Genomic DNA, 23000 nt, shown 5'->3' with positions numbered 1-23000 from the left:
AGGGTTTGGTTTTTGCTTTTTTGGTTCAGTCTTTACAGAAGCATATCACCAGGTCTTTCTCCCACAGAGCTGCTGGGTAGGTTCGAACTGCCAACCTTTCAGTTAGCAGCTGAGCGCTTAACCTTTGCGTCACCAGGGTGCCTTCCTTAAAGATTACAAAAAAAAAAAAACATGTTGCCATTGAGTTAATTCCAACTTATTGTGACCCTATAGGACAGGGTAGAACTGCCCCATAGGGTTTGCAATTGTTACAAAAGCTGACTGACACATTTTTCTCCCAAGGAGCAGCCAGTGCTTCCATGTCTTTCTCCCTGGGAGCAACTGGTGGATTCCAACCACTGACCTTTTGGTTAGCAGTCCAGCACTTAACCACTGCGCCACCACTGCTCCTTTTCTGTAAAGATTAGAGCCAAGAAAACCCCATGGTGCAGCTCTACCCTGCTAGCCCATGGGGCTGCCATTAGTTGGAATCAACTCCACAGAAGCAGGTTTGGCTTTGGTTTTTTGGTGCTCAACAACATGTCATAACCCCATTGCCAGTAAATCTGACCTCTCTCCTTGCCCTAGGAATTCATCAGCAAATCCTACATGGAGGGGGCAGGGATGGCTTACAGGAGGTGGGAGTGAAGGATGAGACGGGGGTGGCTTGAGATGAGACACACGCGGGAGTCTTAGCTTACCAGGCCCCAGCAGAGAGTTCCGTTTGATTCCTGGGACCTCCCAACCCAGAGAAAAAATAGACCAGCTTTCCAAGGACAAAGGTATCCTAGTTTGAGAATGGAGGCAAACCCAGACCCAGAAGGTTCTAAGGCGCACTCACAGAAAGGCGCTCTAACTATGGTTATAAAAAAAAAAAAAAAGGTTATGGGCCGGTAAAAAAAAACAACCCACTGCCGTTGAGTCGCTTATGACTCAGCGACTGAAAAGGGAGCTCTTAGGTGACAGTTTCCCTGGGACATTCCATGACAGGGCTTCGCTGCCTCCGCCCTGGGCTTACTGAGTCAGGCTACATAGGGGTGGGGGCCTCCGTGGTATTTGGGAACCACTTGCTACAGCTTGGAGAAAGGGAGGAGCCTCCTTTGTGGGCAAGGAAGGAGGAAGGAGGCCCTGGGCCCAGGAACTAGGGCGGAGGCGCAGGTTTCGGTCTTGCAGGCTGCTCTAGACACCCCAACAGTGGCGGGAGGGCAGGGGTTGAGGGTCTTTCCGCCTTCCAGCGCCCCGCAAGCAGCAAGCAGGGAGGTGCGTCCTGCCCCCTCCTCCCTCAGACCAGGAGTCCTGACCCCCAATTCCCTCCTCCTTCAGACCCAGAAGCCCCATCCCCCCAGTCCCTCCTCCCTCAGACCCAGGAGCCTAGGCCCTCAGCCCATCCTCCCTCAGGCCCAGGCCTGACCCCAGACTCACGCTGAATCCCTCTATAACGACACTTTTTTCTCCATCTGCACTGTGACCTCTGGCTAGTGGCCGCCACACTCTGAACCTCTGTTTTTTCCTCTGTAAATAGGGCCACAATCCCTGCCAAGTCTGCCTCACAGAGAGTAATCTATCTTTTCCTTCCCTTGGACACCAGCTCAGGCAGTCAAAGCTCAGAAAATATTTGTGGTGTGAATGCGACAGGGACACAGAGTGACAGAAGCCAGAGGCAGAGAAGCACAAGGACGCTCCTCCCTCACCCGCTGTGCACGTGAGAATCACCAGATACATGGTATGTACAGCAGCACCCAGCAGCCCTTCCCCTGCCCCCCTTTTGCTCAGGCAACTCCTTGGTCTGGAACATGCCAATCTCCTCCTCTGCCACATTGGGCTGTCAGACTCGTCCTTCAGGTCTTCACTCGGGCAGTGACCTCACTAGGGTTGGTGTCACCCAGTGGTAACTCATGGTGTCACCCCCCCATGGGTGACCAGAGCAAATTGTTGTTGCTGTTGTTAGGTGCCGTCAAGTCGGCTCCAACTCGTAGCGACCCTATGCACAACAGAACGAAACACTGCCTGGTCCTGCGCCATCCTTACAATCATTGTTGTGCTTGACCCCATTGTTGCAGCCACTGTGTCAATCCACCTCATTGAGGGTCTTTCTCTTTTCCACTGGCCCTGTACTTCACCAAGCATGATGTCCTTCTCCAGAGACTGATCCCTCCTGACAACATGTCCAAAGTATATAAGGTGAAGTCTCGCCATCCTTGCCTCTAAGGAGCATTCTGGTTGTACTTCTTCCAAGAGAGATTTATTTGTTCTTCTGGCAGTCCATGGTATATTCGATATTCTTTGCCAACACCACAATTCAAAGGCATCAATTTTTCTTCAGTCTTCCTTATTCATTGTCCAGCCTTCACATGCATATGATGTGATTGAAAATACCATGGCTTGGGTCAGGCACACCTTAGTCTTCAAGGTGACATCTTTGCTCTTCAACGCTTTAAAAAGGTCCTTTGCAGCAGATTTGCCCAATGCAATGTGTCTTTTGATTTCTTGACTGCTGCTTCCATGACTGTTGATTGTGGATCGAAGTAAAATGAAATCCTTGACAACTTCGATGTTTTCTCTGTTTATCATGATGTTGCTCATTGGTCCAGTTGTGAGGATTTTTGTTTCTTTATGTTGAGGTGCAATCCATACTGAAGGCTGTGGTCTTTGATCTTCATTAGTAAGTGTTTCAAGTCCTCTTCACTTTCAGCAGGCAAGGTTGTGTCATCTGCATCATGCAGGTTGTTAATGAGTCTTCCTCCAATCCTGATGCCCCGTTCTTCTTCATACAGTCCAGCTTCTTGGATTATTTGCTCAGCATATAGATCGAATAGGTATGGTGAAAGAATGCAACCCTGGCGCACACCTTTCCTGACTTTAAACCAGTCAGTATCCCCTTGTTCTGTCTGAACAACTGCCTCTTGATCGATGTAAAGGTTCCTCATGAGCACAATTAAGTATTCTGGAATTCCCATTCTTCGCAATATTATCCATAATTTGTTATGATCCACACAGTCGAATGCCTTTGCATAGTCAATAAAACACAGGTAAACATCCTTCTGGTATTCTCTGCTTTCAGCCAGGATCCATCTGACATCAGCAATGATACCCCTGGTTCCATGTCCTTTTCTGAAACCGGCCTGAATTTCAGAGCAAATTAGAAGGTTCAAAACGTAAATTAGCATAGAGTTTTAGCCTTGTAGGTATATCCTGATACATGTAAGCTGGACTTATAAAAAATTTTTTTGTTGTTATAACTAACTACACAGATATTTTTATTAAAAAATAATAAATTTCTGCTGAAACACTACATAAAAATTTTGTAGACACTCATTTCGGTGTTACCCCTTCCGACAGAGTCACCCCTTCTGACAGTGTCACCCAGTTTGGTCTGTACCCCCTACACCTTCCTAGGGAGACCACTGAGCTCCGGAATCCCCTCCTCCTCCAGGATGTCTGTTCCGACTCCCTGGGCTTCTGCAACACCCTTTACATTCTCCATTGTAGCATATATGGAAGCATGGACCATCATCACTGTGGCTGACCTAGTGTTTCCTCTGTGCTGGGTACTATGCTAAGAGCTCTCCATGATCTCATTTAATCCTCCCCATGTCACAAAGGAAAGATTAGTCCAAAGGACTAAGGGACCACAACTACCACAGCCTCCACCAGACTGAGTCCAGTACAACTAGATGGTGCCTGGCTACCACCACCAGCTGCTCTGACAGGGATCACAATAGATGGTGCCAGACAGAGCTGGAAAAAAAATGTAGAACAAAATTCTAACTCAAACACACACAAAAAAGACCAGACTTACTGGTCTGACAGAGACTGGAGAAACCCTGAGAGTATGGCCCCCGGACATGCTTATGGCACAGTAATGAAGTCACTCGTGAGGTTCACCCTTCAGCCAAAGATTAGACAGACCCATTAAACAAAAGGAGACTACATGGGTACACCAGCCCAGGGGCAAGGACAAAAAGGGAGGAAGGGACCGGAAAGCTGGTAATGGGGGACCCAAGGTGGAGAAGGGGAGAGTGTTGACATGTTATGTGGTTGGCAACCAATGTCACAAAACAATATGTGTATTAATTGTTTGATGAGAAACTAGTTTGCTCTGTATACCTTCATCTAAAGTACAAAAAAAGAAAAAGGTGAAGTGACACTGAGCCATTAAAAACAACAGTTATCCAACTAATACGGCAGCAGACTAAGGATTTGAATCCTGATTGGTCTGACTTCAAAACTATTGCTTAACTAATCTGTAGAGATGCAAAGCCTATCCGTGGCTGCTTGCAGATGAGGGGCAGGATAGAGGAATTATCAAAGGGCACCAGGAAACTTTTAATGGTGATGGATATGCTCACTATCTCGATTGTGGTGATGGTTTCGCTGGTGCATATGTATGTCAAAACTTAGCAAAATACTTGTGGTTTGTTGTATGTCAATTTTACCTCAATAAATCTGTTTAAAAACAAAAACAACCATTGCTATGTTTGAGTCCATTGTTGCAGTCACTGTGTCAATTCATCTCATTGAGGGTCTTCCTTTTTTTCACTGACCCTCTACTTTACCAATCATGATGTCCTTCTCCAGAAACTGGTCCCTCCTGATAACATGTCCAAAGTATGTAAGACGTAGTCTCGACATCTTCGCTTCTAAGGAGCATTCTGGCTGTACTTCTTCCAAGGCAGATTTGTTCGTTCTTCTGGCAGCCCGTGGTATAGTCAATATTCTTCGCCAACACCATAATTCAAATGCATCAGTTCTTTGGTCTTCCTTGTTCATCGTCCAACTTTTGCCTGCCTATGAAACAATCGAAAATACCGTGGTTTGTATCAGGTGCACCTTAGTCCTCATGGTGACGTCTTTGCTTTTTAACACTTCAAAGAGGTGTTTTGCTGCAGATTTGCCCAATGCAATGCATCCTTTGTTTTCTTGACTGCTGCTTCCATGGGCATTGATTGTGGAGCCAAGTAAAATGAAATACTTGACAACTTCAATCTTTTCTCTGTTTATCATGATGTTGCTTATTGGTCCATCTGTGAGGATTTTTGTTTTCTTTATGTTGAGGTGTAATCCATACTGCAGGCTGTAGTCTTTGATCTTCATTAGTAAATGCTTCAAGTCTCTTGGCTTTCAGCAAGCAAGGTTGTGTCATCTGCATGACTCAGGTTGTTAATGAGTCTTCCTCCAATCCTGATGCCAGGTTCTTCTTCATATAGCCCAGCTTCTCAGATTATTTGCTCAGCATACAATTTGAATAAATATGGCGAAAGGATACAACCATGACACAAACCTTTCCTGATTTTAAACCACGCAGTATCCCCTTCCTTGTTCTGCACATAATCCTCTTGGTTTATGTGCAGGTTCTGCATGACCACAGTTAAGTGTTCTGGAATCCCCATTTTCCGACAATGTTATCCATAATTTGTTATGAGCCACACAGTCGAATGCCTTTGCAAAGTCAATAAAACACAGGTAGACATCTTCCTGGTATTCTCTGCTTTCAGCCATTGGCAATGATAGGCCTTGTTCCACATCCCCTTCTGAATCCAGCTTGATTCAGCCTTAGGTATCATTGTTTGAAAAAAAAAAAAAGTGTTAACTTGGAGTCTATTTCAACTCACGGCGACCCTATGTGTTTCAGAGTAGAACTGCCCTCCTTAGAGTTTTCAAGAGCTGTGATCTTTCAGAAGTAGATAGCCAGGCCTTTCTTCTGAGGTGCCTCTGTGCAGACTGAAACCTCCAGCCTTTTGGCTAGCAGCCAAGACCCTTAACTGTTTGAGCCACCCAGGGGCTGCATCATCATGACAAAAAACAAAACATAAACCTGTTGTCATCAAGTGGATTCCAGCTCATGGCAACCCCATGTATTACAGAGTAGAACTGCTCCAGAGGGTTTTCTTGGCTATCATCTTTATGGAAGCAGATCGCAAGGCCTTTCTTTTGTGGTGCCACTGGATGGGTTTGAACCTCCAACCTTTAGGTGAGTAGCAAAGCCTTTGTTTCCATATTAGGGGAATTTCCAAAAGAAGAGGGAAAGGGAGGGGTAGGGGTCGAATGCACCAGGGAAGACAGTAACTGTGTAGGGGTGGGGAGTGTCTGCTGAGGCAGAGCAGGGGCAAGCACTGTTCTGGAAGCAGAATGACAGGCCTGGGTTCAAATCCCATTCCTTCCACATACTCACTTTGTAAACACAAACAAGTTGCTTAACCTCTTTAAGCTTCAGCTTCCTCCTCTGTCCAGTGAAAATCTGAACACCTGACCTCTGCCAGTTGGTAGGAGGATTTTAAGGGGGTTATTTAAGACAAGGCTTTCAAAAAATTTTTTTTCTTTTTTTTTCAACTGACCAGGGAACAAGTGTGACATCAAATTATTGTTGTTGTTATTCAATTGCTGTTATGATGGGGACAATTAAGTTATCAGGCTCCCCTGAGGCAGCCCCACCCCCCTCCTGGTTTCTCTGCTGGCCCCACCCCTGGCCACTCCAGCCCGGCCACATCAGGTGAATGCTCAGGTATGCGGAGGCGGGACAGCCCTGGGAGGGAGCAGGAAAAAGGGACTAGCAACTAGGACGGGAGCGGAGAGTGGAGCCTCTCATCTGACGGAGCCTGACGGGGTAGGTGAGGAGGGGGCCAGCTGGAGGGCTGGGTGCTGGAGGGGTAGAAAAGGCCAAGGGCTGGGACTCCGGGGTCTGAAAGCGGAGGGGGGTGGGGGCCCAGCCTCCAGGGTCTGTGAGAGAAGGGGGCTGCAGGCCGGACTCCTGCGTCTGAGGGAAGAGGGGACTGGGGGCTGGAATCTGGAGTCCTGAAGAGGTAAGGCCAGAAGATTGGACTCAATAGCTCAAGAAAAAATATAGGGTCATCAGGAGCTAAGATATTAGATGTTTTTTTGAGGAGACTTGAAGTGAAGTCATAATCCTTTGGATTCTTAGGGAGGAGACTTGGGGCCTGGATTCCTGGACCCTTGAGAAGTTAAAGGATGAGAGGCCAGATCCCTAGGTTGTTGTGTTGGGTGCCGAGTCAATTTCAATTTATAGTGATCCCAAAGTGACAGAGTAGAACTTCCCCATAGGGTTTTCTAGGCTGTAAATCTTTAAGGAAGCAGATTACCACATTTTTCTCCCACAGAGTGGCTGGTGGGTTTAAACCACCAAACCCAGACTCCTAGGTCTGAGGGAGCCAAGTGTTTATTTAAACTGTTGTGCCACTGGGGTTCCTTGATCCTCTTTAAAAAAAAAAAAGAAAAAAAAAATTTTTTTTTTTTTGTGATCCTCTTTAGAAGGAGAAAAATGGGATACATAAAGATTAAAAAAAAAAATTGCTGTTGAGTCAATTTCACTCATAGTGACCCTATTGAGTCAATTTCACTCATAGTGACCCTATAGACCAGAGTAGAACTGCCCCACAGGGTTTTTAAGGCTGTAATCTTTACAGGAGGAGACTGCCACATCTTTCTGCATCAGAGCATTTGGTGGGTTCGAACCCCCGACCTTTCTGTTAGCAGCTCAGTGCTTTAGCCGATGGACCACCAGGGCTGCTCACAAAGATTAGGGAACTGAATTCCTGGATCCCTCAGGGAATGGGGGTCCAGATTCCTCGGTCTGAGGGAGGAGGGGGCTGGGGCCTGACTCCTGTTTCTGAGGGAGGAGGGGTTGGGGGCCAAGATTCTTGGGTCTGATGGAGAGGGCTGGAGTCCAGGACTCCTGGGTCTGAATAATTAAGGCCTGGGATATGAGAACCATAGGTCCCTGTAGGCCATGTCAGCCCTCACCTCCTTGCTGGTCTCCAGGGCACCTCCAGGTGGGCAGGAGCTCTTCATTCTCAGCACCATGAGCACCACCACCAGGTAAGTGCCCCACCTGCCCTTCAGGCCCCAGCCCCACTATGCCCCCACCCCTTCACCCACACCTGTGGGTCGCATTTACTCAGGACACTACGGAGGAGCTGAGCTGCTGCCTCCTTGCCCAGCTGTGGTTCAGAGCTTCTGCTTTGGAGCAGACAGACCTGGATCACATCTGGGCTCTAACCCTCAGCAGAGCTGTGATCTTGGCCACAGGACATCACCTCTTTAACCCTCAGTCCCTCCTATGTGAAATGGGAATGATTGTGAGCACTCAATGGGATAATAGTGGGACGGACTTTGCACAGAATTTGACCACCAGCAGGTGCTCAATTCACAGCAGCTTTGATTGCTGCTGGTGGTGTTGTCTTGTTCTTAAATATTGACTCTCTCCTAGAAAATGAGGGCTGTTGATAATGAAGGCTTAAAGCTCCAGAATGAGCAGGAAGTAGACACAGAGAGATGTGTGGAAATAGTTGCATTGGAGGTAGTGAGTTCTCTAGCTCAGAGATAATCAAATTGTGGGAAGACCTGACCAGCAGGATGAAGAGCAGAGGTTTGGTGGCTGAAACGGTTTCTAGGTCTCCCTCACCCCCATGCCCACCCAAGTGCTGAGCTTCTGTTATTTCGGTCAGAAACGAGGACTCCAGGATTCTTCTCAGAGAAGATGACCTTGAAGGGGAGGTTAAAGGAAGAAGGAGACAGAGAACTTTTGGCTGAGAGAGCCTAGCCCATGCGGGTGGAAGGGGAAGAAGATAATTATGTATGACAAACACGAATGCTATTGTAACAATTCCCATTTATTGAGCAACTACTGCGTATTAAGCCCTTTGCATCATAATAATGACAATAACAGTTACTGAGGTAGCAAAATACCTGGCTTGCATCAGCTCACTGAACGCTCCCAACAGCCCTAACAGATGGATGCTATAGGGTGAACCTATTTTATAGAGAGGGAAATTGAGGCAAGACAGATGACGTCCCCTGCCTAGCTTCTCACAGCAAGGCAGTGAGATTCCATAGACAGGGGATTCAAATTCAAGTCTGTCTCACGGAAGACACCATTGCCAATGCCTTCCCTGTCTTAAAGTCCTGCTCTGGCCTTGCCCTCCGTTCCCTGCTGAAAATCCTCCATGGCTCCCTATTGCCCTCACAATAAAGCCCTCAGTGCTCTCCTGGACATTTGAAACCCTGCATGATCTGCCCCTAATTCTCACAGTCCCTCTCACCTCTCTTTTCTTTCACCAGCCCAGAACCTCCCCCAAAACCAAGTGCCAAGTCTATCTATGGTGAGTTTCAGGCAAAGAAACCCCAGGCCTACAGAAACTAGGTCTGAGGCAACTAAGGTCGTAGACTTCTGGGTCTGGGGTAGGAGGTAGGTGTGGACCCAGACTCTTGGTCTGAGTGAGGAGGGTCTGGAGACCTGGACTCCTAGGTCTGAGGGTGGAGGGAGCTGGGGGACTGGACTCCTGGGTCTGAGGAAGGAGGGGGCTGCAGGACTGGACTTCTGGGTCTGAGGGAGGAGGGGGCTGGGGGACTGGACTTCTAGGTCTGAGGGAGGAGGGGATTGAGGGCCCAATTCCTATGTCTGAGGGAGGAGGGGCTGGGGGCCCTGACTCCCAAGTTTGAAGGAGGAAGGGGACTAAGACCAGGACCCTTGGGTCTGAGGGAAGAGGAGCTGGAGGTCTGGGCTCCTGGGTCTGAAGGAGGAGGGGCTGAGACCTGGAATTCTAGCTCTAAGGGAGGAGGGGCTGGGGAATAGGACTCCTGGGTCTGAAGGAGGAGGGGTTTGGGGGTCAAAACTACTGGTCTGAAGGAGGAGGGGCTGGAGGTCTGGGCTCCTGGGTCTGAGGGCAGAGGGGCTGAGACCTGGACTTCTAACTCTGAGGGAGGAGGAGCTGGGGGCCTGGACTCCTGGGTTCATCTTCTCCCTCCCCTGCAGAACAGAGGAAGCATTACTCCACTGTGGTTATGGCCGACGTATCCCAGTATCCAGTCAATGTGAGTTTGGGGTCTGTGTTGCCACAGGGAGTCTTGTGGGGGAAAAGCCAGGGCTGGGGAGGTGGGGCTGGTGAAAGCAGTTGGGCAACCAAGTAGAAGGAACTTGGGAAACTCAGTTTGCTCACCTATAAAACGGGCTTCCACTGCCTTGCCTCAGAAGTTGATATTAAGTCAAGGATCTCAATTCCATTCCAATCTGCCAACTTTTCCTCTGAACCAACCCCTATGCTGGGTAGTCAGACTACAGAGACAATTCAAATGCATTCCCAGTTGAGCAGGAGGGTAGACATTGAACAAGAGGTGCCAGGTAGTACCTCATGGAGGCAACAGAGGGCACTGTGGCAGGCCAGAAGAAGTGCTTAGAAGCATTATTGTATTGTTAGGTGCCATGGAGTTGATTTCTACTCACAGTGACCCCATATGAGAGTAGAACTGCTCCATAGGGTTTTCCAGGCTGTAAATCTTTATGGCCCCCACGCATCTGTCAGTTTGTCGTACTGTGGGGGCTTGTGTGTTGCTGCGATGCTGGGAGATATGCCACTGGTATTCAAATACAAGCGGGGTCACCCATTGTGGACAGGTTTCAGCTGAGCTTCCAGACTAAGACAGACTAGGAAGAAGGACCTGGCAGTCTACTTCTGAAAAGAATGAGCCACTGAAAACCTTGTGAATAGCAGCAGAACATTGTCTGATATAGTGCTGGAAGATGAGCCCCTCAGGTTGGAAGGCACTCAAAATACAACTGGGGAAGAGCTGCCTCCTCAAAGCAGAGTCGACCTTAATGACGTGGATGGAATCAAGCTTTTGGGACCTTCATTTGCTGATGTGGCACGACTCAAAATGAGAAGAAACAGCTGCAAACATCCATTAATAATTGAAACTTGGAGTGTATGAAGTATGAATCTAGGAAAATTGGAAATCATCAAAAATGAAATGGAACACATAAACACTGATATCCTAGGCATTAGTGAGCTGAAATGGACTGGTATTGGTCATTTTGAATCAAACAATCATATGGTCTACTATGCCGGGAACGACAACTTGAAGAGGAATGGCGTTGCATTCATCGTCGATAAGAACATTTCACAATCTGTCCTGAAGTACAATGCTGTCAGTGATAGCATACTATCCATACACCTACAAGGAAGACCAGTTAATGTGACTATTATTCAACTTTACACACCAACCACTAAGGCCAAAGATGAGAAAATTGAAGATTTTTACCAGCTTTTGCAGTCTGAAATTGACTGAACATGCAATCAGGATGCACTGACAATTACTGGTGATTGGAATGAGAAAGTTGGAAACAAAGAAGGATCAGTAGTTGAAAAATATGGCCTTGGTGATAGAACTGATGCCGGAGATTGCATGATTGAATTTTGTAAGGCCAACAACTTCTTCACTGCAAATACTTTTTTCGCCAACATACACAGCGACTATACACATGGACCTCACCAGATGGAATACACAGGAATCAAATCGACTACATCTGTGGAAAGAGACAATGGAAAAGGTCTGTATCATCAGTCAGAACAAGGTGAAGGGCTGACTGTGGATCAAATCATCAATGACTCATATGCAAGTTCAAATTGAAACTGAAGAAAATTAGAAGAAGTCCACAAGAGCCAAAGTACAACCTTGAGTATATCCCATCTGAATTTAGAGGCCATTTCAAGGACAGATTTGATGCGTCCAACACTAATGACTGAAGACCAAACAAGTAGTGGAATGGCATCAAGGACATCAAACATGAAGAAAGCAAGAGGTCATTAAAAAGACAGGAGAGAAAGAAAAGACCTAAATGGATGTCAGAAAAGACTCTGAAACTTGCTCTTGAATGTCAAGTAGCTAAAGTGAAAGGAAAAAATGATGAAGTAAAAGTTGAATAGAAGATTTCAAAGGGTGGCTCAAGAAGACAAAGTATTATAATGACATGTGCAAAGACCTGGAGATGGAAAACCAAAAAGGAAGAACATGCTCTACATTTCTCAAGCTGAAAGAACTGAAGAAAAAATTCAAACCTCAAGTTACAATACTGAAGGATTCTACAGGGAAAATATTAAACAATGCAGGAAGCATCAAAAGATGATGGAAGGAATACACACAGTCACTGTACCAAAAAGAATTGATGAAGGTTCAACCATTTCAGGAAGTAACATATGTTCAGCAACTGATGGTCCTGGAGGAAGAAGTCCAGGCTGCACTGAGGGCATTGGCAAAGAACAAGGCTCTGGGAATTAACGTAATACCAATTGAGATGTTTCAACAAACAGATGCAGCGCTGAAAGTGCTCACTTATCTGTGCCAAGAAATTTGGAAGACAGCTACCTAGCCAACCGACTGGAAGAGATCCATATTTATGCCTATTCCCAAGAAAGACGATCCAACTGAATGTGGAAATTATTGAACAATATCATTAATAGCACACACAAGTAAAATTTTGCTGAAGATCGTTCAAAAGCAGCTGCAGCAGTATATCAACAGGGAACTGCCAGAAATTCAAGCCAGATTCAGAAGAGGATGCGGAACCAGGGCTATCATTGCTCATGTCAGATGGATCCTGTCTGAAAGCAGAGAATATCAGAAAGATGTTTACCCGTGTTTTATTGACTATGCAAAGGCATTCGACTGTGTGGATAATAACAAATTATGAGTAACATTGCGGTAAATAGGAATTTCAGAACACTTAATCGTGCCCATGAAGAATCTGTACATGAGCATGACGGTACTGCACAGTTTAAAGTCAGGAAAGGTGTGTGTCAGGGTTGTATCCTTTCACCGTACCTATTAAATCTGAATCTGTATGCTGAACAAATAATCTGAGAAGCTGGACTATATGAAGAAGAATGAGGCATCATGATTGGAGGAAGTCTCATTAACAACCTGCCTTATGCAGATGACACAACCTTGCCTGCTGAAAGTGAAGAGGACTTGAAGGGCTTACTGATGAAGATCAAAGACCACAGCCTTCAGTATGGATTGCACCTCAACACAAAGAAAACAAAAATCCTCACAACTGGACCAATGAGCAACATCACGATAAATGGAGAGGAGATTGAGGTTCTCAAGGATTTCATTTTAGTTGGATCTACAATCAACACCCATGGGAAAAACAGTCACGAAATCAAAAGATGCATTGCATTAGGCAAATCTGCTGCAAAAGACCTCTTTAAAGTGTTGAAAAGCAAGGGTGTCACCTTGAGGACTAAGGTGTGCTGGATCCAAGCCATGGTGTTTTCAGTTGCCTCATATGCATGGGAAAGCTGGACAATGAATAAGGAAGGCTGAGAAAGAATTGATGCCTTTGAATTGTGGTGTTGCAGAAGGATATTGAATATCACGTGGACTTCCAAAAGAAGGAACAAATGTGTCTTGGAAGAAGTACAACCAGAATGCTCCTGAGAAGCAAGGATGGCAAGACTACGTCTCACATACTTTGGACATGTTATCAGGAGGGATCAGTCCCTGGAGAAGGACGTCATTCTTGGTAAAGTAGAGGGTCAGCGAAAAAGAGGAAGACCCTCAACGAGATGGATTGACACAGTGGCTGCAACAATGGGTTCAAGCATAGCAACAATTGTGGGGATGGGACAGGATCAGTGTTTCCCTTGGTTGTGCATAGGGTCGCTGTGTGTTGGAACCGACTGGACAGCACCTAACAACAACAACAACAGATCTTTACAGAAGCAGGTTACCAGATCTTTCTCGATGCTGCTTGATGGGTTTGAACCACCAACCTTTTGGTTAGCAGCCAAGCGCTTAACCCTTGAGCCACCAGGGCTCCTTGCTTGGAGGGTACCATACCCGTTGCCATCAAGTCGATTCCGACTAATAGCGGCCCTACACGACAGAATTGAACTGCCCCATAGAGTTTCCATGGAGCACCTGGTGGATGTGAACTGCTAACCTCTTGGTTAGCAGCTGTAGCACTTAACCACGACACCACCAGGGTTTCCTGCTTGGAGCGTACTAGATATAAATCAGGAGTCCCTGGATGGTGCAAACAAATAAGGCACTGAGCTGCTAACTGAAAGGCTGGAAGTTTAAGTCCACTCAGAGGCACCTCAAAAGAAAGGCCTGGTGATCTACTTCGAAAAAATCAGCCATCGAAAGCCCTCTAGAGCACAGTTCTACTGTGACACACATGAGGTTGCATAAATGGGAATCGACTCCAGGGCAACTGGTTAGATATAAATCAGACCTCTTCCTTGCTCCCAAGGAGCCTCTAGTCTTGGTGGGAAGACAGACCCTGATGAAAGAGAAACAAAGGGTCCTGGAAGGAGGGTGACTTGTGAAGCATGAGATCAGGGGAGGCTTTCTGGAGGAGGTGTCCCAGGCTGGAAGGCTGGTACCAGGAGAGTCTCAGGTGCCCACCTGGCATCCCAGGCCTCACAGCTTTCTCTGTGGCCTGTGCCAGCACCTGGTGACGTTCTGCTTGGGTGAGGAGGATGGTGTACACACCGTGGAGGACGCCTCGAGGAAGCTGGCCGTCATGGACAGCCAGGGTCGCGTCTGGGCACAGGAGATGCTGCTACGAGTGTCCCCTGACCATGTCATGCTGCTCGACCCCATCTCCAAGGTGCTCAGGGGGCTTTTGGGTAGAAGGGGTGGCTGGGTGAGCCGGCTGGAGCACGGAGAGCTTGGCCTTAGCGGTTTTAGGGACTTGAGTGTGAGTCTTCACCCTGCTCACCCTTCCTCTGTGAACGTTGGCAAGTGACCCCTTCCTCCTTTCTGAGCCTTACTAGCGTCATCTGTAAAATGGGGATGATTATTTTTCAAAAGTGGGGGTGGTTATCCCTAACCTCATGGGGTTGTCTTGCCCAGTGCCTGTACCTACTGCACACTGTTGTTGCCATTCAGTACTGGTATTGGCTCCGGGCCTCAGTTTACCTCACCGTCCCACTCCTCAGGAGGAGCTGGAGTCATACCCACTGGGTGCCATAGTGCGCTGCGACGCGGTGGTGCCGCCTGGCCGGAGCCGCTCGCTGCTGCTGCTCGTGTGCCAAGAGCCCGAGCGCTCGCAGCCCGACGTGCACTTCTTCCAGGGCCTGCGCCTCGGGGTGAGCTCTGGATTCTGGGGTCCAAGGTGGACGGCTGGGGCTACCACAGGGAGGCTCTAGGGTGGGCTAGAACTGGGCGGAGTCTGGAGGATCTGGGCGGGGGCCTTACAGGAGGGTGTGGCCTGTGGAGAAACGCGGGGTCGAGGCGATAAAGGGGCGTGGCCCTGGGAGAGAGGCGGGGTCAGGGCTAAGGGAGGTGGTGTGGCCTGGGAAAGATTCCGGAAGGGAGTGGGGTTTGCAGATCAGTTGGACACAGGGTCCAGATAGCATGTGAGGCTGGAAAGTACATGAAGGGATCGAATAGAACCATCTGAGGATATGGACAGAATACGGAAAGAAGGGTCTTGGGGGTGCAGCCAGAAAGAGAATGGGGGTCAGTGTAGTCTAGGGGCTAGGAATCACCTGTACAGGGCCTCCATGGCTGGAGGCTTGGCCTAGGACAGGGACAGATTGAGGGCGTGAGTCCAAGGAGTGAGGGTGAGTCCACAGGTGTGAGCGATGGCAGGTCGCTGCCTTGTCAGGGGCATTGGCCCATGGCGGACAGCGGGTGGAGCATGGGGGAGAGTCGGGGCCTGACAGCATGATTGGCAGGCGGAGCTGATCCGAGAGGACATCCAGGGGGCGATGCACAACTACCGCTCCGGCCACGGGGAGCGCAGGGCTGCGGCGCTCAGGTGAGGGGCTGGAGTGGAAGCAGAGAGCGAGGTGAGGGGATGGAAGGGAAGGTGAATGGAGGAGTGGAGAGGCCGGCTTCTGCTCCCTGGGCCTCAGTCTCGCATCTGAGAAATGGGCTGATACGACCAGCCTGGTGCAGAACAAGCAAACCCTGGCTCAGGTCATGCCTGTACCTCCCAGATAAGTTTATCCCTCTCTCCGGTACTCTACTTTCCCCTGTTCTAGTCCTCGGTTTCTCCTCGCTTTACCCTCAGTTTCCCTTTACAGACGTGCCCACCTCCCCATATCTCGGATTTCTCCCTACCACTGAACCTTTGTTTAACCCCTTTGGGCCACAGTGTCCCTCATTCTGAGTCCCGAATTTCACCTTCCCTGGACCCGTCAGGAGGCCTGGTGGCGCAGTAGTTAAGCATTTGGCTGCTAACCAAAAGGTCAGCAGTTTGAATCTACCTGCCACTCCTTGGAAATCCTATGGCGCAGTTCTACTCTGTCCTGTACGGTTGCCACGAGTTGGAATTGACTCAACGGCGACTCAGCCTCAGTTTCCCCTTCTACCTCAACAGGGCCACGCAGGAGGAGCTGCAGCGCCGCCCCTCGCCCGCCACTGAAACTCCGCCCCTGCAGCGCCACCCGTCCGTCCGCGCAGTGATCAGCACAGCGGGGCCGGGCACAGGGCGCGGACGACCCCAGGCAGAGACCATTCCTGAGGCGGAAGAGGTGCGGGCGCCCGGCCTGATGGCAATCTCCAGCAAGGCGACCCCAAGCAGCACTGACCCCGAATCCCCGGACTTGGGCCCCCGGGGACCTGACATGGCCAGCCTGCAGGCAGAGCGGGAAGTGGTGAGCAGAGCGGTCTAGAGACGGGTTAAGGTGTGGGGCGGGGCCAGACACCTAGAGGCGGGGCTAGAGTGTGGGGGCGGGGCCAGATGTCTAGAGGCAGGACTGGTGGGAGGGGGACAGGATCAGACGTCCAGACGTCTAGAGGTGGGGCTAGGCCAGGACCAGATGTGGGGTGTCAGTATGACGTCAAATCAGAGGTTCTGGGGGCTGAGCTGGGAGAATGATTGAGACTCTAAGTGGGGCTGGGGACTGGAGGAGAGGTTTAGTTCTAGGGGCATAGTCAGGCTTCTGGAGGTGTGACGAGGGTGACTGAAGTCTGGGATGGGCCCGGCATCTGGGGGTGTGGTCTGGTCTGGGGGTGCTTCTAGGAGTTCTTGGCTTAGGGCTTCAATAAGTGTGAGTCTGAGGCTCAGGAACCCCATACAACGCCCTTCTCTATCCTCCAGGATATCCTGAACCATGTGTTCGATGATGTAGAGAGCTTCGTATCACGGCTGCAGAAGTCGGCAGAGGCGACCCGCGTCCTGGAGCACCGAGAACGTGGCCGCAGGACCCGGCGCCGGGAGGCTGGGGGTGAGGGGCGCCCTTAGTGGGATCCTGAACACCCCCTCTCCTACCACCCCCAATGCCCTCCCTCTCTCTGGGGTCTTCCCTCATATCACCTGCCAGGTTGGACTCCCCATCGCTGTTTCACTCTGACTCCCTGTCTCACTCTGACTCCCTGTCTTGTCTTCCTAATCACCGTGTCCCCCACCCACCCATAGAAGGCCTGCTGACGCTTCGGGCCAAGCCGCCCTCGGAGGCTGAGTACACGGACGTGCTTCAGAAAATCAAGTACGCCTTCAGTTTGCTGGTGAGGACACGTCCAGCCAGGGGCATTGGGGGCGGAGGGATATGCCAAGGAGGAAGCCCAAGTGCAAAGCCAACCTGACCCGTCCATGCACCCCTTCCTCTGCTCCTCAGGCCCGGCTGCGTGGCAACATCGCCAACCCCTCCTCCCAAGAGCTACTGCACTTCCTGTTCGGACCCCTGCAGATGGTGAGACCCACCTCCATAGCACTCAGTTTTCACCTGCAGTAGGAGGGATGGGGGTTAGACTTTAAGATCTGATCGAGTCCCCACTCCCGCTCTCGTTGCAGATCGTGGACACGTCAGGTGGCCCTGAGTTTGCAAGCGGCGTGCGACGGCCGCACCTGACATCCGAGGCCGTGGCGCTGCTGTGGGACACGGTCACCCCACGTGAAAGCGCACTCTGGACCTCGCTAGGAGACTCATGGAACCGGCCGGGGTAAGGGGCGGAGCTAAGAGGCAGAGAGAGGGCTGTGTGACTGGAGCGCAGAAGGGCTGGGAGGCAGGGGACATCCTGATTGGACAGCAGGGAACGGTTAAAGGTGGGGCTTAGCTAGAAGGGTGTGGCCAAATTAATTGAGGAGGGGCAGGGCCTAGGACAAAAGCCAGGATCTAATTGGAGGAAAGGTCATAAATTAGGGTAAAAGAGAGGTTTAAGACTGCGTTTGACTATCGGACTGGGATAGGAGGCTTAGAAGATGAGGCGGGGCTGCAGGTCAACGGAGAGGCTTAGGAAAATTTGGCATGCAGGTTTAGAGAAGGGGCGGAGCTTGAGCACTTGGCAGCTGACGGAGGCGGGGCTTAGGGGAAAAGGGTGGAATTTGTGTAGCTAGAAACCTGGTTTGGAATCAGGTGGGATTTGGAGGCTGGGGCAGGGTTTGGTGGAAAGAGGCCGGGTTTGAACAGTTGGAGAAAAACTTAGTGTGGTTAATGGCAAGACTAAGTCAGGGTCCAACCCGACTCCTGGTCACAGGGCGGAGCTACCCCTGGAGGAGGGACCCTCATACATCCCCGAGTTCTGCAGCGGCTGGGAGCCCCCGGCGACCGACCCGCAGGGCCGTGCCTGGGAGGACCCGGTGGAGAAACAGCTACAGCACGAGCGGAGGCGCCGGCAGGTGAGGCTGAAGGGTCGGAGGGGAGCAGAGAGCTCCCCCAGGCGACACAGTGGGATCGTGCACGGGAAGTCCGGGGCGCAGGCCAGGCTCCCCTGACCTGCTGCTCTCTTCCCTCCTCCAGCAAAGCGCCCCTCAGGTCGCTGTCAATGGGTGAGTGTGCGCCCAGGCCAGGCGAAGCAGTTGGGGTCCTGGAGGGTTGCTTCCTGGGTGCTCCCGGCGCTGACCCCACCCCTTTTTTTGTTTATTTCTCCCTGCATTCTGCCTTCCCTGCCCTTCCCAGGTGGGTGAGGTGGTGATGAGGTGGGGCCGGGGCTGGGAGAGGGGGGAGAAGCAGGGGAGGAGAGGGCGGGGCCCAGACTTCTAGGTCCGAGGGAGAAGGGAGGGCACTGCAGGCCCAGATTCTGGGGCCTGAGGGAGGAAAGGGCTGGGAGGGGGCCCTGAGTGGGTGAAGTCTGAGAGGTTGGACCCCTGGGTCTTCAAAGGGCTGGAAGAAGGCAGTTTGGTGTTCCTGGGGTTGGGAAGCACCATGCCTGGGTGTCTAAGAGTGCAGAACCCGAGTATTTGAGGGAAGGGGCTGGGGAATTGGATATTTTGGTTTTGAAGACCTAAGTGTGGTGTTTGGGAACCCTGAAGACAGAGAAAAGCAGGCTTCCAAGGGCTAGGAGCAAGTTTCTAGTGTTAGGATGTGGTAGCATCTTTGGGTCCCTGAGAGAGGTGAAGGGTGGGAAGGGTGGGCTTTAGGTTTCCCCAAGGCTCTGAGCAGTTGTCACGGTTCTGGTGGGTGTCAGACTGGCAGCCTTTAAGATTAAAAGGTGAAGGCACTTAAAGCTTGAGACCTGGACTCCTGGATCTCTGGGGAAACAAGGGTCTGGAGGCCAGGAGTCTAGGGTCCTTGGGCAAGTAGGAAGCATACTAGAGGGAAGCAACGTGGGCTAAAAAGAAAAACAAAGCCGAAAAGCTGGAGGAAAAGAAGGGGGGTCTGGACGAGGGCCCGGGCAGCAGTCTCAGCAGCACTTCAGCTACGGGCCCCACACAGGGGGTGCCGCGGCCCTGAAGACCCCCCCTCTCCCCTGCACAGGTAGGCCTGATCCGCGCTGAGCCCCTTGTATTAGGGGTCCGAGAAATTCTGCCCCCCACCCCCCTGCTTCCTGGTCTTACAGAACCCCCTCTGCCCCTCTGTGTGTCTGAATGTGGCACTCGACACCCCTACCTTTTAACTCACCTTCTCTGAGCCTCTAGTTCTTTGCGGGAAGAGTGAAAATAATTATAATCCTTATCTGGAAGGATAAGAAGTCTATGGATTGTAAGGTTCATAGTTCAGAGCTCAGAGCTATGACAGAGCTCAAGTTCAAATCCAGCTGTATGCACAGGATAGCTGAGGGGTTTAGGGCATGGATTCTGGGGCCAGCCTGCCTGGGTTCCAGTCCAGCCACGTCTCTTTCTTCCTCTGTGACCTTGGGCAAATCATTTTACCTCACTCTGCCCCAGCTTCGTCTCCTGTGAAAGGAGATAACTGTACCCACACAGGGTTGTTGTGAGGATTAAATGTAACCAAAAAAAAAAAAAAAAACCCGTTGCCGTCGAGTCGATTCTGACTCATAGTGACCCTATAGGACAGAGTAGAACTGCCCCATAGAGTTTCCAAGGAGCACCTGGTGGATTCGAACTGCAGACCTTTTTGGTTAGCAGCTGTAGCACTTAACCACTACAACACCAAGGTTTCCACCTATGTAATAGATTTTGAATATTGCTTAGCAATAGTAGGTGCCATGTAAGTGTTAGCTATTGTTTTTATTATGATTATTATCATTATGCATGAGCCTAGTACATAATAGATGCACCATAAGTAACAGCTGGATAATGTGGGGCAAGTGATTTTACCTCTCTGAGCCTTGATTTTCTCATCTGTAAAATGGGGATGGTGATAATGTATTTATCATGTGCTTATAACACTTTGCCAGGCACATTGTTGTTGTTGTTGTTAGCTGCTATAGAATCGGCCTCAATTTATGGTGACCCCATGTACAACAGAACAAAACCTTGCCAGGTCTTGCACCATCTTCACAATTGTTGGTATGCTCAAGTCCATTGTTGTGGTCCCTGTGTATTTTGAGTGCCTTCCAACTTAGGGGACTCATCTTCCAACAATGTATGAGACAATATTCTGTTGTGACCCATAGGCCTTTTATTGGCTAACTTTCTGAAGTAGATCTCCAGGCCTTTCTTCCTTGTCTTAGTCCGGAAGCTCTGCCAAAACCTGTCCCCCAAGGGTTACCCTGCTCATATTTAAAGTACCAGTAGCACAGCTTCCAGCATCATAGTAACATAAAAGTCACCACAGTATGACAAATCGACAGACAGGTGGTGGGCCAGGCAAGTAGAGAGCAAAATAAATTCAAGCAGCTATTCCAATTTCAAATCTTTAACAGTAGGAGTCTCTGGGTGCTGCAAATGGGTAATGCACTCAGCTGATAACAAAAGGTTGGAAGTTTGAATCTACCCAGAGGTGCCTTGGAAGAAAGGCCTGGAGATCTACTTCCAAAAAATCAGCCTGCCATTGAAAACCTATGGAGCACAGTTCTACTTGGACACACACGGGGTCACCAAGAGTTGAAATCGACTCCATGGCAACTGTTTTTTTAACATTATTAACGTGGCCCCATGCTATGATCCCTGCGTGGCTCTAACCCCAGTTCGCCCTACATCCCAGGGCAGCGGGGCTGGCTGCTTCCTTATCCCCAGTGCTCTTCTCTTCAGTTACCAGGACCCGGAGTTGGAAGCTGAGCCCCAGCCTGAGCTGACACCGGCGGGGAAGTGGGTCCTGTGTAACTACGACTTCCAGGCCCGTAACAGCAGCGAGCTCTCGGTCAAGCAGAAGGATGTCCTGGAGGTTAGAGGCAAGGCAGGCTGAGGGGCTGGAGTGGCCCCAGCCCTAGCCAGAAACCCAGTCTCTGAACCCTCCCTTCACACCCCCTCCTAGGTCTTGGATAACAGCCGCAAGTGGTGGAAGGTTCGGGACCAGCAGGGGCAGGAGGGATACGTGCCATATAATATCCTGACACCCCATCCAGGACCTCAGGGGGGCCGAAGCCCTGCACGCAGCCTGGTGAGCCAAGGTTGACTCCTGGGTCTTGGGGGAGGATGGGATGGGGGTCAGATCCTGGGCTCTGGGGGCCAGGTCTCCAGGGTACCGACAAGGAGGTGCCTGGGGGTTCAGGGATTTCTCTCCAGAAGAGTGTCTGGGACTCATCCTCCTCCTAACCTAGGTGCTCTCCTCTCATTCCCCTCTCTAGAGTAGCACGACCCCCGCCCCCCCAGCCCCAGCCCCGGCTCTGGCTCCAGCACCGGCACCGGTGCGACCCCACTGGGACAGCTGTGATAGCCTCAACAACTTGGATCCCAGCGAGAAGGGTGAGTGGTGGAGGTACCCCAGGGAAACCAAGGTTCAGAAAGAGCCCGTGGATTCCCGGCCCTGATCCCTCGCCCTGAGCCCCCTCCCTCCCGGTTTCCCGCCTGCAGAGAAATTCTCCCAGATGCTCAGTGTCAACGAGGAGCTGCAGGTGCGCCTGGCTCAGGGCCGCTCGAGCCCCAGCCGCGCCGCTCCGGGGCCCCGCGTGCCGGAGCCGCAGCTCAGTCCGCGCTCGGAGGCCTCGGATGTTCGCGCCTGGCTGCAGGCCAAAGGCTTTAGTTTCGGGTGAGTGGTACCGGCGCCAGCCTGTTCGCTGTGAGGGGCGAGCACTGGGAACCCAGCGTTCTGATTGGCCCAGGGCGTCCCGTTGCAACAGGTCGCGATTGGCTTGCTTTCTCAGGTTTCGATTGGACCCCTCCCCCGAACTCCCGCCCCGCTTTGAAGCAGGGTGATCTGTGATTGGCGGGTGGGAAAGGCTTTCCGACAGTGTTCTGCGTTCAGCCCTGCCCCGCCCCCTGTGAGCTAGTGCTGATTAGACAAATGGCAGGCAGGCGTGATATGATTGGCGGGGGCTGAGAAACTGGAGCTGTGATTGGCTGACAGTCCTAACCGTGCCCCCGCTGCCCCCTTAGCACGGTGAACGCGCTAGGCGTGCTGAACGGCGCGCAGCTTTTCTCGCTGCAGAAGGAGGAGTTCCGGGCTGTGAGCCCCGAGGAAGGGACACGTGTGTACAGTCAGGTCACGGTGCAGCGCGCGCTGCTGGAGGTGAGCCAGGGCGCACTGCATCCCGGGGCCCGAGCGGGGATGGAGCTGTGGGCTCGGACTTCGGGGCCCTGATGGTCACCCCGCCCTCCAGGATTCGGAAAAAGTGTCAGAGCTGGAGGCGGTGATGGAGAAACAAAAGAAGAAGGTGGAAGGCGAGACGGAAACAGAGGTCATCTGACCCTACCCGGCCCCTCTGCAAAAAGTTTCGGGGCAGTGGATTTCCCTGTCCCCTGTGGGAGGATGGACTCTTCCGACTACCCACCAATGGAAATTGCCTCCCTCCATCCCAGTAGACAAACGGACCAGTCCTTGCCGAAGTCCCTCCTGACCTCTCGGAGAGCATGGGGCATGGGGACAATTTACGGAGAGCGCTTGCGACGCATGCCCGGTAGAGGGCGCACTCGGGAACCCTGTATGATGGAATATGGGTCCAGTCCATAAACAGCCTCCTCTTAGCAAGCTGTGTCAACTGCTTTCTTC

The 23000-nt window shown here is 50.9% G+C and overlaps 1 protein-coding gene across 2 annotated transcripts; it reads left to right on the top strand.

Moving 5' to 3' along the window:
• Positions 1-5896: 5896 nt before the first annotated feature.
• EPS8L1 (EPS8 like 1) lies at positions 5897-22982 on the top strand. Of its 2 annotated transcripts, none has more exons than XM_049900892.1 (21): positions 5897-5950; positions 6318-6583; positions 7756-7812; positions 9055-9095; positions 9749-9807; positions 14225-14386; positions 14718-14867; positions 15459-15541; positions 16106-16382; positions 16829-16955; positions 17147-17235; positions 17346-17420; positions 17522-17670; positions 18205-18346; positions 18468-18496; positions 21104-21236; positions 21327-21452; positions 21640-21757; positions 21866-22040; positions 22388-22520; positions 22612-22982. In XM_049900892.1, the coding sequence occupies exons 3-21, from the start codon at positions 7796-7798 to the stop codon at positions 22696-22698; spliced, it is 2172 nt and encodes a 723-aa protein (XP_049756849.1). In that variant the 5' UTR covers positions 5897-5950; positions 6318-6583; positions 7756-7795; the 3' UTR covers positions 22699-22982. The 2 variants fall into 2 exon arrangements, with proteins under 2 accessions (XP_049756849.1, XP_049756850.1); XM_049900893.1 differs by having other exon boundaries at positions 6318-6587.
• The last annotated feature ends 18 nt before the right edge of the window (positions 22983-23000 follow it).

The sequence above is a fragment of the Elephas maximus genome, chromosome 11 (assembly GCF_024166365.1).
Source record: "Elephas maximus indicus isolate mEleMax1 chromosome 11, mEleMax1 primary haplotype, whole genome shotgun sequence".
In the NCBI taxonomy this organism is placed as follows: domain Eukaryota; kingdom Metazoa; phylum Chordata; class Mammalia; order Proboscidea; family Elephantidae; genus Elephas; species Elephas maximus.
The sequence above is the reverse complement of the archived record's forward strand: the minus strand, read 5'-3'. Positions and strand labels throughout refer to the sequence as shown.

Bases quoted from the DNA above. Each gene is read 5' to 3' on its own strand.
- EPS8L1 (XM_049900892.1), top strand. The intron at 9,808-14,224 runs GTGAGTTTGGGG...GGCCTGTGCCAG, and splicing joins TATCCCAGTATCCAGTCAAT to CACCTGGTGACGTTCTGCTT. The intron at 21,453-21,639 runs GTGAGCCAAGGT...TCCCCTCTCTAG, and splicing joins GAAGCCCTGCACGCAGCCTG to AGTAGCACGACCCCCGCCCC.